At 45.9% G+C, this 18,820-nt stretch overlaps 1 protein-coding gene across 2 annotated transcripts; it reads right to left on the bottom strand.

Annotated features, from left to right (window-relative positions):
• Positions 1 to 2,764: 2,764 nt before the first annotated feature.
• Positions 2,765 to 18,820, bottom strand: COIL (coilin). 2 transcript variants are annotated; one of them, XM_041001088.1, is made up of 7 exons: positions 18,564 to 18,820; positions 11,244 to 12,351; positions 11,049 to 11,135; positions 10,429 to 10,476; positions 8,328 to 8,397; positions 4,563 to 4,651; positions 2,765 to 3,736 (listed from the first exon to the last, which is right to left on the bottom strand). In XM_041001088.1, exons 1-7 carry the CDS (start codon positions 18,806 to 18,808, stop codon positions 3,665 to 3,667), a joined length of 1,719 nt encoding a protein of 572 aa, XP_040857022.1. In that variant the 5' UTR covers positions 18,809 to 18,820; the 3' UTR covers positions 2,765 to 3,664. The 2 variants fall into 2 exon arrangements, with proteins under 2 accessions (XP_040857022.1, XP_040857023.1); XM_041001089.1 differs by lacking the exons at positions 2,765 to 3,736; positions 8,328 to 8,397 and having other exon boundaries at positions 4,571 to 4,651.

Raw genomic sequence — 18,820 nt, 5'->3', positions numbered from 1 at the left:
CAGGAACCTACAACTGTTACGTGCCTACTGACCTTGGCATTCAGGCTCTGGCTACCCTAGCTCCCTTAGTGGTTCTGTTTTACTGCTGTTCCAAGGCAAAGGAGAAAGACAAAGAGCCATGGAAGCAAGCAGGAAGGAGTTGGAGCAGCTTCCAGAAAGTGAAAGCTGTGACATGCGCTCTAACTAGTTACCGTGGGGGAGATGGCCTGGTTCTCAGGCCAGCACGCGGAGAGGGTTAGAAGGGCCCAGATTAGCAGAAGGCCACACACTGTGTACAGCAGCCTTTGTGTTGAAGGGGGAAACAAGATGCAGTCACAGCCTGGCCTTCTCCTGTGGAGCCGAGTGGTGCCTCCCAAGTGGAGACACTGTGGGCACAAAGGAAGCACAGGCACAGCAGACCTGGGTGCCAACGGGGCCCCAGGCACGTGAGCCCTGGGCTTACAGTGAGCCTGGACTGCTCGGGGACATAGGCTGTATCCATCATCAGGGTCCCCAGTAGGACAATGTTCTCAAGTCAGAGGTGAACTTGTTGGTCACCAGGGAACATGTGGCCTGGGCTAGCTAGCACCTGGCTGGCAATGTTAAACAGGGAGAGCAGATTTGATAAACCTAATTCACCTGCCAATATAACTATTTGTCAATTACTCCCATTCATGCCACCCTCAAGGAATTGATGCTCAGAGTGTGGCCATGGTGCCAGCATCCAATTTGCAATCCTAAAACCCTTAGGGAGGCAGTGGGTTGTTGCTCCTATTTGCAGGATGGCCTGAAAAGACTGCAGAGCGCCTACAGATGGGGAAGGCCCTGGGCTGCTGGCCTCCTGATTTTGACATGCACTCAGTGGAAAGCCCTGTGGTGTCCACCTCCCAAGAGGAAATTACCAGACGTGTTCTTGAACCTAAGTGTGAAGTTGTTACCTTTTCCATAACCTTATGATCATGCTTTACCTGAGGCACTCTTAAACTTGATCAAGTCATCTTCTAAGCAACAGTGATCCTGTTTCTTCTATGTATGGATAATGTGACAAATGATGTACACTGAATATCAAACCAGCTGTGCATTCATGGAGTAATCCAGTTCTCTAGGAAAAGCAGCAGAAAGTGGCTCGAGGGCTTGGGCTCTGGCAGTCCTTTAGGAAGCCAAACTGAAACTACTGGCTTCAGCCTGGTCCAGCGTTGGCCACTGTGGCCATCTGGGGAATGAACCAACAGATGGAAGATCTGTCTCCCTCTTTCTCTCAACTCTTTCAAATAAATAACATCTTAAAAATCAAAATATGGACAAAAAGTTGAGTCACAGGGGGTGGTAGAGGCCAAGTCACAAATTCTAGCTCCCAAGGCGAGAGGTGGGCATTTGAGGCAGGTGCTCTACGGCTGCTCCCACTCACGTCCAGGACAGAGCTATCTCAGGACAGCATGGTCACCAAAGCACCCTGGGGACACAGAGAGCTGCTCTGTGACTTCACCAAGTGCTCCCTCTGCCTCCTGGGAGCTCTTGGGCAGTCATTCAGCACTGGGTTGAGCGGGTGGTCTGAGTCACTGCTCTAAAGCCATGGGTCAGCCCTCTAGGTACAGGAGCTGACATACGAGTACTTCCTGTTTTCCTCATCTGGAAGCCAGCATCTGGACCACAGCTCAGGAGCCATGAAGCAAGGTCCCTGGCACGGACTTCTTTGAGACGCAGAGAGCCAGCCAGCCAGCTGCTGTGCCCATCGGCTGGTTCACTCCCCAAATACTCACAATGGCTAGGTCTGATCAGGTTAAAGCTGAAAGCCAGGAATGTAATCCAGGTCTCAATGACCTGAGCCATCACCACTCCCTCAGCGTCTGTGTCAGAAGCAGCCTACAGCCAGGAGCCAGAGCTGCTCCAGAGTCTCATGTGTGGTACAAGTTTGCTTTTTTTAAAGACCTATTTATTTATCTGAAGGGCAGAGTTGCACACACAGGTAGAGATTCTATCTGCTGATTCACTCCCCAAATGACTGCAATGGCCAGAGCTGAAGTCAAGAGCCAGGAACTGGGAGCTTCCTCCAGGTCTCCCACATGAGTGCAGGGGCCCAAGCACTTGGGCCATCCTCTGCTGCTTTCCAAGGCACATCAGCAAGGAGCTGGATCAGAAGTGGAGCTGTTGTTACTTGAACTGGTGTCCACATGGATAGATACTGCAGGCAGTGGCTTTACCTACAACACAACAGTACCAGCCCCGTGATACAGGTATTTTAACCAACATATTAACTGCAAGGCCAAACGTCAATCCCCAATAGTACTTCTCATGCGAAACCCTCACCTTCCTCTCTCCTCTTCTCATTCAACACTGATAAGTGATATTACTTGGTTTCCCAATCCAAATAGAATACAACCCTGAGCCTCTCAATCTCAAGCAGTGAGAAATACATCTGCACCTTGTGGTGATCCAGAAGACATGTGGCTCCATGTAAATGGAATGTTAAGTCCTACAGAGCAAAGCTGAATACACTGAATATGGTTCGAAATTCAAGACCACTTACGCGAATCTTTCTCCTCCTGGGGTGCCCTTTCCACCCAAATACACAAAGCCAACTGTAATACACACACAAGCGGTGCAAGCAAATTAACCCACAATGGCACCTTCCCTGGTCACACAGCTCCTGGATCTGGAGAATTCCACAGTGGCCCAACTGTGATAACGCCAGATCCTTCGTCAAAGCAAACCCTGCCATTCCTGCGACTGCAGACCAGCAGCATGACCTGCCACGCTTAGCTCAACAAGAGGACCCGGCATGGACTTTCAGTTTGAGATGATTTTATTTAAAAATTTGCAAAGCTGAAGGAGGGATATGATCTTTTGATAGAAGAAAGCGATTTTTACAGCATATATTCAGCCTTTTTAAGCTCTGTGTTGAATAGTAACAGAAAAGGATGTTTCTTTGTCTGGTGCTTGCTGCAGCACGGGAGCCAGAGGCTCGGCCTCTTGCTGTGTGAGAGCCTGCCGCCTGCCCTGTAGCTGATGGCGCATGCTCTCTCACAAGCACAGCCTGTTCTCCAGGCATGAGCAAGAGGTCTTGGCTTTGTGGCCCTACACAGGGGCTAGAGAATCCTTCACTTTAGTACTGGGAAAGGTGTGGAAGGATTCTTTAACACATTGTCCTTAACTAACTGTTCATTCTCAACCATTTCAAGTACAGTATACTTGGAATTTATAAGTTATTCCACATTTAATGGAACTCAAATATTTTTAAAAATTAGGTCAGGTAACATGCTTTAGTGCTTTAGAATGTTACTGAATAAAACTTACTGAGACAAGATATGCAGCACTGTCTTGTACTTGATATTACTAACTCCTACCGATGGTTGCTAGTTGACGGCCCAAAAAATACAAAGTCATAAACATTGGTATCCACAATGCCTGCATGGAATGTCCTGTTTTGAATTTTGTTAACTGGAATTAACCTGAACAAGAAGGAGGAAAAGGAGGAGGAGGAGAAGAAGGAAAGCCTACAAAACCAATACCCATGTTTCTCAGATGATGAGGTAGATTTTTTTCCTATGCAGTGAAGATAACACAAAAACCCATACAACTTTCAAATCCTTATTTTTTTTTTGTTTTTAAAATTTCAGGTTATAGCCACTTTCACAGACAAGACATTTACAAACTAAGACTGGAACAGTTGTACTCTGACGAGTCCTTAACGCAAGGTATTACTTGCAGGTTCAATAATCAGTCTTGGATCAATTAACTCTCTCCAAAAAACAGTGATCTGAGGAAAGACATAAAACAGATCATACAGTTTTCAGTAATTAAAACAATTCAGTCAAGTAAATTTCCATTTGTACTTAACAGCAAGAACCAGAATCATTTGAGTCCTAAGGAAACTGAATTCAATCAGGGTACAGGAACTCATTTACCCAGAATTTGCAACTAAGTCTTATGTTACACATAGTTCATCTTCCTTGATCTAAAAGCAGGGGAGTGGGAGGCTGCGGTAAGGGCCGGCTCCAAGGTGGTCAGGACATCTGATCTGTCCAGTGCACGAGGCCCCAAATCTGAAAGCTCGAGGTAGCCCTGGCAACATCACAGGCCACTGATGCCCTCTTGTGCAGTCCAGCATCCCTTACTCTAAGCTGCCTAAAAACAGCAACTATTACACCAACATAGGACAAAACAACCCTGATGCTTGGCCATATGGATGAATAGAGAGCGCCATCTAGCGGCACAAAAGGTGATTACAGGCGTTTGCGTCTACTTCAGGATTGCTTCATACAGGAATAAGCAGCCTACAAGATTCAATTTTCCAGTACTGCTTCCAGGAATACATTTCATCAAAAATGTGGGACTGTATATACTGCAAATAAATGAGTATAGGAAATGGGCCCACCAAAGCCCTGCTGGTACGACTGTTCCACAGGCTCTCTGGAGTCCATGACGGAGCCTCGATTTGACACTTGGACCTGCTGTTGCCCTCCCCACAGGAGAGGCCTCCTCCCCTGGGACTTCAATACTTTATGATTTGAACACAGGCAGTCTGGGAAACAGCAAGGCCAACTCCCAGGATCCAGGTAATCAGCTGAGAGAGACACACCCACCTTCTTTTCCTGCGTCACAGCATACTCCACCACCTCAGTGCCATTTTCATTGTGATAAACCAGATCGAATTTCCCAGGTTCCTTTAGGGCTGAAACCAGAAGGCAGGGAGGAAAGACATAAGTCTCCTCTCATGAGTCCCAAGCTGCAGGGACGTTACATCATTAGGACAACAACAGCGGTCAGTAAGACAGCTGGGTGTGAAAACAAAAGCAAGGGATGCTCTGTAGGACAGGAAACCATGGAACAGCCTGCGCCATCTTGGCCAGAGGCGATCCGAAAGAAACGAGCTTGAGGAATTGTCACCAGCAGTCCCAGGATAGAAAGGGGAACAAGACAATCCCCAGACAGCCTTTCTGTGTTTGGAAGCGGACGTGCAGTGCTGCCCTGCCCCCACCAGGCACCTATGTGCACAGTGGTATGAGACCAGTGGAATGTGACCATGCAAGCTAAAGCCATGCAAAATCACTGCAAGGGGAAAGAGGATGGGGGTCTCATGAGCTTCAAAAGCTTTCACCGAAACAAACATATGTTAACATTAGAAATCAAAATTTAGTGTTTTAATTTCTTTGTAAGAAATACATCAAGAGTGGTCTGAATGCTGCTTGCCCTCCTGTCCGATGACTTGGGAGGTCTTCTCTATGCCTTCCTTGCACCACTGCCCTGCACCCACCTAAGTTTCAATCAGCTCCAAGCACTTTTATCCTCTGAACTTGTAATATAACATAGCAATGCAAGTGTGCTTCCTCTTCATTTTGTGACATCTTCATGGAAAATTTCGGATGGGCAGGGCCATGTCCAGAACCACGAGCATCCTATTCCTCGCAGCTACTTTGTTCGTGTCAATCAGTTCACATGAAGAGTGCTGTCAAAAGTCGCTCCACCAGCCATTTCTTCTATAATGCCGCTACAATTCCGTTTGCATGGCACCTTCAATATCATCACTTTTTGTCACTTGTTGCTCTTCATTCACTGTGCTTTTATTTTTGCTGCTCAATCCTCTATGGTAATGACCCATTTTTGTAAACTGTTGTGTGGGGTTGTCACTCCAAGTTAAGGAGGCAGTACAACTCTGCTGCTTGTGTAAGTAAGCCCAGTGTCACATGTACCATGACCCATCCCTGACAGACTTGGAAAGAGATATGATTGGTCACGAGTTATGTGTTACTTACAGAGACCTGTGGACTGAACAGCCAGCAGTACTCTGTGGACTTGCAGTGTTGGCAGACTGGTGTTAAAGGGCAGTAACTAAAATCCTTGTACTTGTACTAGAGAACAAAAGAAGCCACTTCTTGGTGTCCCGGAGAGAAGTTCTGACTGCCATCACCAGCCAGCACCTGACAGGCTATGGCTGGGGAATCTGACCAAGGGTATTTCCTCTGTTTACCCTTCCCAAGAAAGGGGCCTCTACAAATGCAGCCTCACCAGAAAGAGGCTAAAAACTGCAGTAGTATATCCATGGGCCAGAGTTGCAGTGCAGTGAATTAATCCGCTGCTTGCAATACTGGTGTCCCTTATTAGAGCCCCAGTTTAAGTGCCACTTGCTCCACTTTTGATCCAGCTCCCTGTGAAATGCACCTGGGAAAGCAGTGGAAGCAGCAGACGGTGACCCAAATATAGGGACTCCTGCTCCCCACGTGGGAGACCCAGATGGAGCTCCACCCAGGCTGCTGCCTATGGCCTGGCCGATCCCCAGCCACTGGGGTCATTTGGGAAGTAAAGCAGCAGTTGGAAGATTTCATTTTCCCTCTCCCTCTGCCACTTTGCTGTTCAAATAAATAAAATAAATCTTTAAAAACAAGTTACGTCCTATCATTTGCTTAATACTGTATAGGTCAGATAGGAATTCTATTGAAAAACCTTGTTACATTTCTTTATCCTTTGTTTTTTTTCCTGAAGATTTATTTATTTTTATTTGAAAGGCAGATTCACAGAGAGAAAGAGAGGTCTTCCATCCACTGGTTCACTGCAAAAAGGGCTGCAATGGCCGGAGCTGAGCCAATCTGAAACCAGGAGCCAGAAGCTTCTTCTGGGGCGCCCATGTATGGACAGGGATCTAAGGACTTGAGCCATCCTCTGCTGCTTTTCCAGGCCACAAGCAAGGAGCTGGATTGGAAGTAGAGCAGCCAAGCCACAAATTAGTACCCATTTGGAATGCTGGTGCCACAAGCAGAAAATTAACCCTGATAGGTCACCATATTGGCCCTGTGACATTTCTATCTACTAGAATTTTGAATCTCTTATTCCTTACCTTAATTAAAAACAGACAAAAAACAGGGCTGCTACATTGTGAAACAGCAGATAAAACTGCCCCCTGAGGTACCAGCATCCCATATAGATGATGCTTTAAGTTCTACCTGCTGCTACTTCTTCAAGCTTTTTTTTTTCAAAGATATTTATACACACACACACACACATTGGAAAGGCAGATTTACAAAGAGAAGGAGAGACAGAGGGCAAGATCCTCCATTTGGTTCATTCCTCAAGTGGGCGCAACAGCTGGAGCTGAACTGAGCTGAAGCAAGGAGTCAGTAGCTTCCTCCAGGTCTCTCATGTGGCTGCAGGGTTCTAAGGATTTGGGCCATCCTCTACTGCTTTCCCAACCCCTAAGCTGGGAGCTGGGTGAGAAGTGGAGCAGCCAGAAGACAAACTAGCACCCATAGGAATGCTGTTGCTTGCCAGTTGAGGACTAGTCAACTGAGCCACTGTGCTGGTCCCCCAGCTGTTCCACCTCTCATCCGGCTCCCTGATAATGTGCCCAGGAAATCAGAATATGGCACAAGTGCTTGGGCTCCTGCACCTATAGGGGAAACCTGCAAGAAGCTCTGGGATCCTGGCTTCGGCCAGGCCCAGCCCCAGCCATTTGGGGTGAATGGAAACCAGGAAATGGAAAATGTTCTCTTTCTCTGTGTCTCTAACTCCGCTTTTCAAATGAATAAAAAATTAATATTAAAAAAATAGTTGTTTCAGGGTCTGGGAAGGAAGGAAGGAAGGAAGGAAGGAAAGAAAGAAGGGAGGGAGGGAGGAACAAGATCCAGAGGTGCATCTGCTTTCTGGTCAGGGACCCTCCAGCCCAGCTCAGGGTTAGCACAAGCCCTCTTGTTCCGGGTTTCAGAACCAACAGTGGCTTAATTAGGGATAAAACAGGGAAGCATTTATAAGAATTTTGCTTTGACTTAATACACAAAAGTATGTTCATCTGCCAAACTTCTGAAATAAAGCTAAGCCTTAGGAGTTCACTAACTAACCCATATCCTTTTAATATACTACCTGCAATTTCTTCTTCTTCTTCTTTTTTTTTTTTAATGTATTCAAGAACACCAAAACTTGCAAGGCAATTTAAGTACAGAATCTTGTAAAATTTTTTCAGAATGGCTCCCAATCTCTTACAGCTGACTCACTCACACATAATTTAACAGCATTTTTAAAGTAATGCTAAGATAGCACTCAACCTAAGAAATAATTATTTTGTAATTGGTTTTCTTCCATTCATATCAACTCTTATAAAAGTACGTAATTATAAAGCGTAAGAACTTGCCCGACAGCTTTAAGAACAATCCCACACCTCTCAGCCTGCATACATGCCGCTAGGAGGACTACCAGCCCCGGGGCTGCAGCGGGCTCACACGGGTGTGCACACAGTGCCAGTCCACTGCGGTGGCCAGCCAAGTGGAGGACAATAAAGACAACGTCTCCCAATTGGTCATTTAGAAAACCACTGAGGTATGCAAAAGCTGAATTTTTAAGTTCATTTCTAAAAGACTCACCAGGTAAGGATGAAAGAATTTCTATGTCTACTTGCTCGGTCTCTGGATTGTGGCTTAATATTTTTCCTTCCTTTCAAAAATAAAAATCCAAGTCAAAAGTCAACACATATGACATTGTAAATATACTAAAAAAAAAAATCACTGAATTAGACTTTAAACTGGCAAATTCTTCATTAAATGAATTTTACCTCAATTTTTAAAAACGAAGTAAATCAACGAGCAGGGGAAGTAAACATGGAGGACTAACTCAGTGGCACAGTGCATTAAGCTGCTGCTTGTGAAGCCACCACCACACTGCAACACTGGTCCCAGGCCTTGCTGCTCTGCTCCAAACCCAGCTCCCTGTAAATGTGTCTGGGGAAGCACTGCAAGAATGAGGGCCCTTGGCACCCATGTGGGAGACTGGGAAGGAGTTCCTGGCTCCTGGCTTGCTTTAGCCCAGACCTGACACTTGTGGCCATTTGGGAAGTGAAACAGTAGGCAGACCTCTCTCTCTCTGTCACTTAACCTAACAAATAAGTCTTTAAATACAATTATAGATTGACTTAACACTGTGAATTAAGAACAACCAGAATTATTCTCAGAAGCATTTGAATTACACAGAGCAGGCACTGACCTACAGAATCCAAAAGATTATAATTTAGAGTTTATGAAATCTATCAATTCAATATTCCATGTCACTCCCTCAAACATCACAGAATCAAATCAATCATCTATGATAGGCTAACGAAACATCCTGGTCTCCCAAGCTATTTCAGAACATCCTTCCCTCCAGCATGATTTTTAATAGTGTTCCCCTTTTCACTCACAAATCCCCTGATGATAAATTATATGTTCACCTAGCCACAGAAGATACTAAATGGCTAAGGAGATAAAATGTAATACTTGCTACCCAGAACTAACAAGAAGATAAAATACTTGTTACCCAGAACTAACCTACCAGGACTTTTTGTTAACTGACTCTTCTAGCCTGTTTCTGAGGCAAGGTTTTTACCAGGAGTTTTAAGTGTTTCAAGGTACTAATCCAGATGAAATCAAACTACACTGCTGCGTTAAATCACCAATGATCACATTAAAAACAGACATCATCCTATATATCATATCAAGAAAAGAAAGTAAAAAATTTTGTTATAAACACTGTACACATTAGGAGTTATGTATTTATTTTATTAGACTAACAAAATTTTGTGGCTGGAAAAAGGAGAAACAAATGGGGCTGGTGCTGTGGTGTAGCCCTGGCATCCATATGGGTGCCAGTTCAGGTCCCAGCTGCTCTATTTCCCTGCTAACGTATCTAGGAATGCACTGGTAGATGGCTCAAGTCCTGGGGCTCCTGGACCCATGTGGCCAATCCAGAAGAAGCTCCTGGCTTCTGGCTTCAGATTGGCTCAGCTTTAACCACTGTGGCCATTGGGGAGTCAATCAGTGAATGGACTATCCCTCTCTGTCTCTCTTTCTCTCTGTAGCTCTTCCTTTCAAATAAAAATAAAACTCTTCAAAATAAAATTATTTTTTAAAAAAAGTAGTGGGGGGGAGGCGAGCAGGAAAAGCAATCCTACTGATTGAGACAAGGTTTTATTGAATCATGAGAAAGCTCATATGTCAGGGTCAGGTCTCACACAGATAAAGAGTGAATTTCAAGGATGATACCTGTGAATGCACCATGGTTAACTGATAATGCAAAAGGGACCATATTAGACTATTAGAACCAAAAGACATTCACAAATATATAAAGTAGGTGCCATGATAAAAATAATCCAATTTTCTGGGTGAGAGCTATTTACTATTTTTAAATTAAAATTTAGGATCGTGAGGGAGTGGATATTCTAAAAGTTTCTGTGTTCAAACTGACTAGAAAAAATTTAACGAAAAACAAAGCTCATCAATTCGCATTCCACACTCCTTTCAAGGACAAGGAAAACAGTATAGAAAGGTTTTAATTATTCAAAATTTATATTCTAGTATTTTCATTTGCTACTTTTCAATTTTATAACATAGTTTACTCAAAAATTCTATATTATCCACATGAGTAGCATTAAATATGATTTTAGTTTTATTAAATATGTTAACAGCTTAATGATTTTTAAATAAACAACCTTACCTTGTAGTCAGAGACATCGGGAGAATAATTGGATGTTAATTCCAAAAGCTGTTAAAAAGCCACAGATACACAAGCTCACTTATACTTGCACATTTGCATAGCTCTTCCCTCCCATGAAGGGTAACTGCATCCACAATAAACCAGGAGGGCCCTACAACCTATCAATCTGTGACAGTCGGGGGTTCAGGGAGAAGGGATCTTACAAATACCATTTCAGGTGATCCGACAAGTTTATTTGGAAATGCAGTTAGCCATTTTTGTTGTAACTCTTGTTGTTTTAAAACATACCATAAGAATGGACTTTTTATCTTAACAGTTAAGACACCATTCAAAAAGTCATGTTCCCTTCCGGAGTACCTGCTCTGAAGCCTGACTATGGCTCGTGACTCCAACTTCCTACCAACGAAGACCCCAGGAGCCAGTGGTGCCAGCTTAGGGACTGGGTTCCCACCACCCAGCTCGGAGACGTGGGCTGAGGTCCAGGTTCCCAGCTCTGGCCTGGTCCAGCCATGCTGGAGGCATCTGGGGAGTAAATTAGCAGATGGGAACTCTCTCTTTTCTGTGTCTCTCCAACAACAACAACAAAAAAAAACTAAATGGATAAATAAAATTAAATATACCTTAAATGCAATCTTTTCTCCAACCTGCGGGGCAGCTGCTAAGAGTGGTAACAGACTGTAATCCTTCTTGTGTGTCTCTACTGGATTCTGGAAAACAGTTCTTAGTCAAGTGACTTGGGTACTGATGAAAAACCAAACTCAGAACATGAACTCTAAACACAGTCCATGGGAATGGAGAAAGGTCATCATACTTACCTGGATAAAAGTTGATGAGTTTGTTACTATTTCATTCAACTGCCTCTGCTTCTGACAGTCAGCATTTCTGTTTAAAACGCTTGACACAGCATGCCCTCGTCCCCGCCCCCGGCCCCGCATGCCCCGACCCCTGGCTCCCTTCAAAGAAAGAAGGTCCTCTCCTCGACCCCATCCTCTTCCTAGACCAGTGGAGAGACTGGCGATGGAAGGAGGACCAGGAGCCTGCCTGCCACCACCTAGGTCGGAAAACTTCCATCCGGCAGCACTTGGCACCTGCGAGGACAGTCCTGGCCCTGGGCAGACTTTGGCTGGAAAGAGGCCAGCTGTCTTGAAGAAGCCTACAGCACCCTCTGAGGTGCTCTTAGACAACACACGCTGGTCATCCGAGTCCGAACTGGAGTCTGAACTAGAGGATGATGTTCTGGTGGCCTTGCCTTGGCTTGGAGTGAGACTAAAGCCACCTTTGGCAGGCAGTTTGGTTGCAGGGACGTTTTTGGTAGAGGATTCTTCTTTCGCTAACTCAGTGGCTGCTGTCTCTGAGGAATTTCTGACATCCGAGGGGGCATTGCTGAGCCCATCGCTGATGGATTCATGGATGGACTCTGACTCCGAGGAGGAAGTGGGAATGTCTTTGGAAGCAGTGCCTGCACCACCTTTCCTTCTGGCCTTCACCAGGCTGTTTTTAGCAGGACTCTTTGGAGGACTGCAGTTCCGGGTGCGCCACTCTTTCGCCACCTGCACTCTCAGAGACTTGGGACTCTTGGTCTGCTTTTTATATTCACACTTTTCCTTTTTCTTTGGCGATTTCCTTTTGGTGTCTTCTTCATTGTCCACTGTGACACACGTTGTTTTCTTCTTTCTCTTCTTTTTTGTCCTCACAGCCTGATCTGTGACAGCTTTTGTGTGCAGAACCAAGGCTTTCTCATTATTGTTACTGTTCTCTTGACTTTTCCAATGCTTCTTTGAATACCTGCTACCCATGTCAGCTTCTTCATCCTCCTCCAACTTAAATGCCCGCTTCTTTGCTTTTCTAGGTAATAAATTAGTGCTATCACCATTGCTGACTGCTATAGAATTCTCAGCAACTCCTCTCTCTTCCAATTTAACTCTGTCAAAAGAAAAGAGAAAGCTAGAATGAGAACTGCATAAATACGTCTCCAGGGCTTAGCTATACATCCAGAGGATGCTGCACAGTGTCACTGACCTGTCCCTCCTTCCTGGTAAGAGTGATAAAATGTTGCACTGCTTATGGACAAAGGACTGCCTTGGACAAAATGGCCTAGATGATGTCACTTATGCTCAACTTTCCAATACTGACCACACCCCAAAAATTCCCTACAGATTATCTCTAATCTAAAAACCACCACAAAGGAGAAGTTCTTTCACTTTACGAATCATATTCAGTACAGCCTAGACAAGCAATCTTCCCAAAATCCAGCTGATAAAAAGCAGAAAAGCAACTGATCTTCAATTTGTCTAACTTCAAACAAACATACACACATAGTCTTTCTACTGTATCTATGTGTATGCTACCAAACCTAAAAGGGGATTATACTGATTTATCTTTTTTTGCTTTTAAATGTGAGTTGTTTGGGGCCAGCACAGTGGTTTAGCTTGCTAACTCACCACCTTGTGATGCTGCCATCCCATATGAACTGGGCACCAGTTCATGTCCTGGCTGCTCTACTTCCAATCCAGCTTCCTGCTTACGGTCTAGGAAAAGAACAGTGGATGGTCCAAGTCCTTGGGACCCTGCACCCCATGTGGGAGACCCGGAGGAGGCTTGTAACTTCTGGTTTCAGACCATCTTAGCTCTGGCTGTGCAGCCACTTGGGGAGTAAACCAGCAGATGGAAGACTTTATCTCTCCTTCTCTTTCTGTAAAATCTATCTTTCAAATAAAAAAAAAAATGAATCTTTTTTTAAAGGAAGAAATGCAAGTTGTTTTTAGAACTAGGTTTTGTGTTCATTTTGTTTACAATTAGGGAGATACTGAGCAACTTACATTCTGTGATGTAGTTACAGCCACCTATAATATTCCATGACATTCTGATTCTGTGATGGTTAATTGTGTGCGTCACCTTGACTAGACTAAGGATGCCTAGATATCGGGTTAAGCATTATTCTAGGTATGTCAGTGACTGTGTTTCTGAATGAGATCAAACTGGTAGCTGGCTAAAGCAAACTGCCTCCCTAGTGCAATGACCCTCCGCCAACCCAGGAGGACCTAAAAGAGAACACAACGGCCAAAGTAAGGCGAAAATGCTCTTACTGCCTGACTGTGCGATTTAGCTCAGGTTCTCCTCCTTCTCCAGCTGATCAACTGCAGCTCATGGGGTCTCAGCCTTCACAATTCCTTATAGTGTCTGTGTGTGTGTGCATCTTTCATTTTTCTATGACTCTGAAGAACTATAATACACACTCATTCATAACTACTTCACTACTACAAGGCAATGTTGTTCCTCCACGAACCGGCAACAGCTAATCTTTTCATGTGCACCCTGATGATGCCAAGTTTGACAGTATCCTCAATGTGGGGCAAACAGTGGATCTCAAAAATGCATACTAAAACACACATTAAACTCATGCTGCATTAACATCTAGCTTTGTATTTCATCCAACCTTTTTTAGTTACCAGGGAAAGGTGCAGATAAATGATAAAAGTATATATTAAAAGTACAGTAATGTGGAAATTAAAAAAAAAATTCTTCAGAAAACACAACTATCCAGACATATACAAATCTAGATAAAGAGCTAGTGTACAGAAATAAGATCAACTCTGAATGACCAGGAACTTAAACAATAAAAACACATTCCCCTCTGTTCCCAACTGGAAACTTGGGCAACTAACAATAAGAAGGTAATTTCCCTTCCTTTTAAAACTATTTATTTATTTGAAAGGCAGAGTTAGAGCATCTGCTGATTCACCCCCCAAGCGTCTACAACAGCCAGGGCTGGGCCAGGACAAAGCCAGGAGCCAAGGAGCCTCATCTAGATCCCCCTTGTGTGCTGAGACACAGTACTCAGTCCACCCTCTACTGTTTTCCAAGGCCACTGGTAGCAAGCTGGATCAGAAGTGGACCTGTGGGACCTGGCATAATGGCTCAATGGCTCAATGGCTAATCCCCTCACCGAGCACGCGACGGGATCCCATATGGTTGCCAATTTGTGTCTCAGCTGCTCCACCTCCCATCCAATTCCCTGCCTATAGCCTAGGAAGTAGTGGAGGATTGTCCAAAGCCTTGGGACCCTGTGCTCATGTGGGAGACTTGTAAGAAGCTTCTGGCTCGGGATGCACCAGCTCCAAACATTGTAGCCATTTGGGGAGTAAACCAGCAGATGGAAGATCTTTCTGCGTCCTCGGAAATCTGTTCTGCCTTTAAAATAAAAATAAATAAGATATGCAAAAAGAAGTGGAGCAGCTGGAACTTGATATAACATTTGTTCACATGGGATGCTGACTTTGCAGGCAGCAGCTTAATCCACTGTTCCAAGTGCCAGCCCCAAGAAAGTAATTCCTGAACTGCCAAATGACAGCTTGGCGTCTCATGAATCAAGAACTATAAAGGAGGGGCTGCATGTGAGGCTGGCATCCCATAGGAGCATATCTGGGAGATGAAGCAGCAGGTGGAAATCTCTGTCTCCCCCTTTCTAAAATAGATGAATCTTAGGAGAAAAAAAGTACTGAAGATCAGAATACCAGACTTTTCCTTGTCTTTTGTTTGTTCAATCTGTGCTTTTTAAGATTTTTTTTTATTTATTTTTATTGCAAAGGCAGATATACAGAGAGAAGGAGAGATAGAGAGGAAGATCTTCTGTCTGATGGTTCACTCCCTAAGTAGCCATAATAACTAGAGCTGCACCAATTCAAAGCCAGGAGCCTGGAGCCTCTTCCAGATCTCCCACACAGGTGCAGGATCCCAAAGGGCTGGGCCATGCTTGACTGCTTTTCCAGGCCACAAGCAGGAAGCTGTATGGGAAGCAGGGCCACCGGGATTAGAACTGGTGCCCATATGGGATCCCAGCACATGCAAGGCAAAGACTTTAGCTGCAGAGCTACCACGCCAGGCCCTAAAGTATAATTTTTTAAAAGACTTATTTTTGTTGGAAGGTCAAATTTACAGAAAGAAGTCAAAGAAAAAGATCTTCCATCCACTGGTTCACTTGCTAAGTGGCCACAATGGCCAGAGCAGAGCTAATCCAAAGCCAGGAGCCAGGAGTTTCTTTCGGGTCTCCCAATGGGTTCAGGGTCCCAAGGCTTTGGGGTCATGCTTCACTGCTTTCCCCGGCCTCAAGTAGGGAGCTTGAAAGAAGTGGAATAGCTGGAACATGAACCAGCACCCATAGGTGATCCCAGCGCTTACAAGGTGAGAATTAAGACGCGGATTTAGCCACTATGCTACAGCATGGGACCCTTAAACTATTAACAACAATTTTTTGTTTAAGAGAAATATGAAAAGGAATGGTTATATATGCTCCAGAAACAAAAGCAGTCTATGTCCAACTTTATCCATGGGCATTAGACAGGCATGCTCCTTGACATGAGGGAACAGCTCTTGTATTTGACATCCCAGAAACTGCCAGCGCGCTGCAGACAACACCCAGGGTCGGCTGACTGAGAGCTGTGTAAGCGTGGGCAACCGCAACTCGAGGCTCCAGGAAGCCAACTGTCCTCACCCTGCGCGAGATCCCTGTGCCTCACCGACATGGCCTGAGTGGACATCCGAGGAGCCTCGCTTAACAGTAACATGAAATGAGAACCCATCGGTACCACTTCACTGGACACTAAATGCCATAGAATTCAAAGAGCTAAAAGAGAATGCCCTTAACTTCTTTCCTGAAGGAAATCTCTATTCTACCTTGTCACTCTCCAAATCAATTGTTGTAACCAGCTCTCATCGGGGAATTTATGAGCTGGCCGCATCCCATTAAAATTCTTATTTGAAATTCTAACTCCCCCCTAACCAAGAAAAGAGAAAAGACAGGTCAACCAATCATCTCAGCTATATCTTGGCAACGAAATACGAGGCAAACAGAGACTCTATGATGGACTATGTCAATCAGTGGATTCTTCAAGGACCTCACAGTGCTTGGAGTGGCAAGATTGGCAGCGATTCGTAACTGTTGAAATATCGAATCCACTTGAGCAAGAACCTCAGAGCAGACCCTACATCTGGGACATGGGGAGGGTGGGAAATTGGGTGGGCCTTCTCCCTTAATACCCCCCTTTAAACAGGAAGGAAACAATATGGAAAAAGTAATAGTCTTACCCACTTTCCTATAGCCCTTGAACCTTTTTACCCTAATTAACTATGTAAAGATTGTCAAAATATTAAAAAAAAATTTATAATCTCAAAAAAAAAAAAAAAAAAAGAAATTCTAACTCCCAGCACCTTAGAATGTGACTATATGGAGTCAAGGCCTTTTGAAGAGTGGATCAAGTCAAGATGAGCCCCCTGGGGTAACTCCTAGTTCCATCTCACCTGTGTCCTTACAAGCAGGCAAGACTGTGAGACCATGCAGGGAGAAGGCAGCCGTCCAAACGCCAACGGGAAAGGCCTCAGGAGAAAGACACCTGCCAGCACCTTGATCCTGGACGGCTGAAACGGTCCAGTTAGCCACAGTGTGCGGTGTTGTTTCAGCACCCTCTCGGGCAGCACCTCCTCCTCCCAGGAGAGTCAGGTGTCACCTGTAGGAGCTCACCCTCCTCAGCCTGGAAGCAGATGACATCAGAGCCCTGGGGCAAGAGTCAGCGATGCCTCTAGAAACTCAAGGTTATTCCTCAGGCCTGCCCCGAATTTCTCTCAGGAACTCCTGCATTTCCACAGAATCCTTTGCTGGCTGAAAGCATCTCTCCCCCAAGCCAGGCTGGCATCTGCCTGCATAGCTGCACCTGGACCACTCAGCAGCTCCTATCCATCCTTACATGTACCCTGAGATTCCAACAGTAACATCTCCTTTCTCAACTATTTCCTGTTCTTAGTGTAATCTAGTCTAACTATTCGACCTATCTGTATCACATGAGAAGGTAACATTTAGAATCATGAAAATATGTATTTTGGTCTACTCCAACAACATTAAGGTTAACTCTGAGAACATAACACAGTATTGTCTGTTTTCAGTTGCTAAAATTTACCTGAAGCTGGACATTTTAAAAAGTAGAGAGGCTGGAATACTGACTAATCCTCCACCTGAGGTGGTGGCATCCCATTTGGGCTACGGTTTGTATCCACTTCCCATCCAGTTCCCTGCTTGTGGCCGGGAAAGCATCAAGCCGAAAGCTTTGGGACCCTATACCTGGGAGACATCTGCATGGGACACGCAGAAAAAGCTCCTGGCTCCTGGCTTCATATCAGCTCAGCTCTGGCCATTACAGTTACCTGGGGAGTGAATCAGCAGACAGAAGATCTTTATCTCTCCTCTTTGTAAAATCTGCCTTTCAAAAAAAAAAAAAAGAAAAAAAAAACTTCAAAAAAGATGCTGCTGCTTGGGATGCCCATCACTCCCATGCCTGCCCACCTCTCCCATGCCTGGGCTCCACGCCCATTCCGACTCCGGCTCCAGCTTCTTGCTAATCCGTGCCCCTGGAGGTGGCAGTGACGACTCTTGCTGGATTCCTGCCTGACACATGGTGGAGACCTGCACTGAGTTTCTGGTAAAGCTCTGGCCTCTGTGGGTATTTGGGGGAGCGAAACAGCAGATGGGGTATCTGTCTTTCAAATACATTAAAAACAAAAAAAAGTCTAAAGTGGAGCAGGGGAAGTGAGGAAGCCCCAGAACGATCTGAACTGGAATGACCACATTTCCACTTCGCATCTTCCAGGCAGCCACACAACAGTCCACGCATCCGGCGGCTCCTGGACAGGCAACCCGTGCAACCTTTGTTGTTTAATTTCCAAAAGCACACTTGGGGTTATCTTTGCATGTCTCCATTCCTCTACCTGAACCCCAAACACCTGAGTGATCTAACCAACGCCTGGGCAACACAAGGCACGCCTCCCCCAGCTCCGCGCCGGGCTCCGGGGCCGCGGGGTCGCCCGGCCCACCGCCCACCGCCCACCGCGCACGGCCCACAGTCCACGGCCCACCGCCCACAGTCCACGGCCCACAGCCCACCGCCCACAGCGCACGGCCCACCGCCCACCGCCCACCGCCCACCGCGCACGGCCCACAGTCACGGCCCACAGCCCACCGCGCACGGCCCACAGTCCACGGCCCACCGCGCACGGCCCACAGTCCACGGTCCACCGCCCACAGTCCACGGCCCACAGCCCACCGCCCACAGTCCACGGCCCCCAGTCCACGCCGCCGCCACGCGCACCTCAGGCAGTCGTTGTCCCTCACCAGGCGCGCGCTCTCCGTCGGGGGCAGGAGCCCCCCTTCCAGGTAGAGGCCCAGGAGGGCCCCCGAACTGAAGCCGAAGCGCTGGCGGATGAGGCTGATGAGATCCGTGACGACTCGGCATCTGTTCAGGTCGACCAGAAGCCAGAAGGTTGTACAGTGTGGAGTGGCTGGCGGCGGATAATCGAATTGAAGCCGTAACCTAACCGTCTCGGAGGCTGCCATCTTGCCGTCCTC

Source organism: Ochotona curzoniae, unplaced genomic scaffold (assembly GCF_017591425.1).
Source record: "Ochotona curzoniae isolate NIBS_2020 unplaced genomic scaffold, NIBS_Ocur_1.0 scaffold_2453, whole genome shotgun sequence".
In the NCBI taxonomy this organism is placed as follows: Eukaryota; Metazoa; Chordata; class Mammalia; order Lagomorpha; family Ochotonidae; genus Ochotona; species Ochotona curzoniae.
This window is presented reverse-complemented; position numbering and strand designations above follow the sequence as displayed.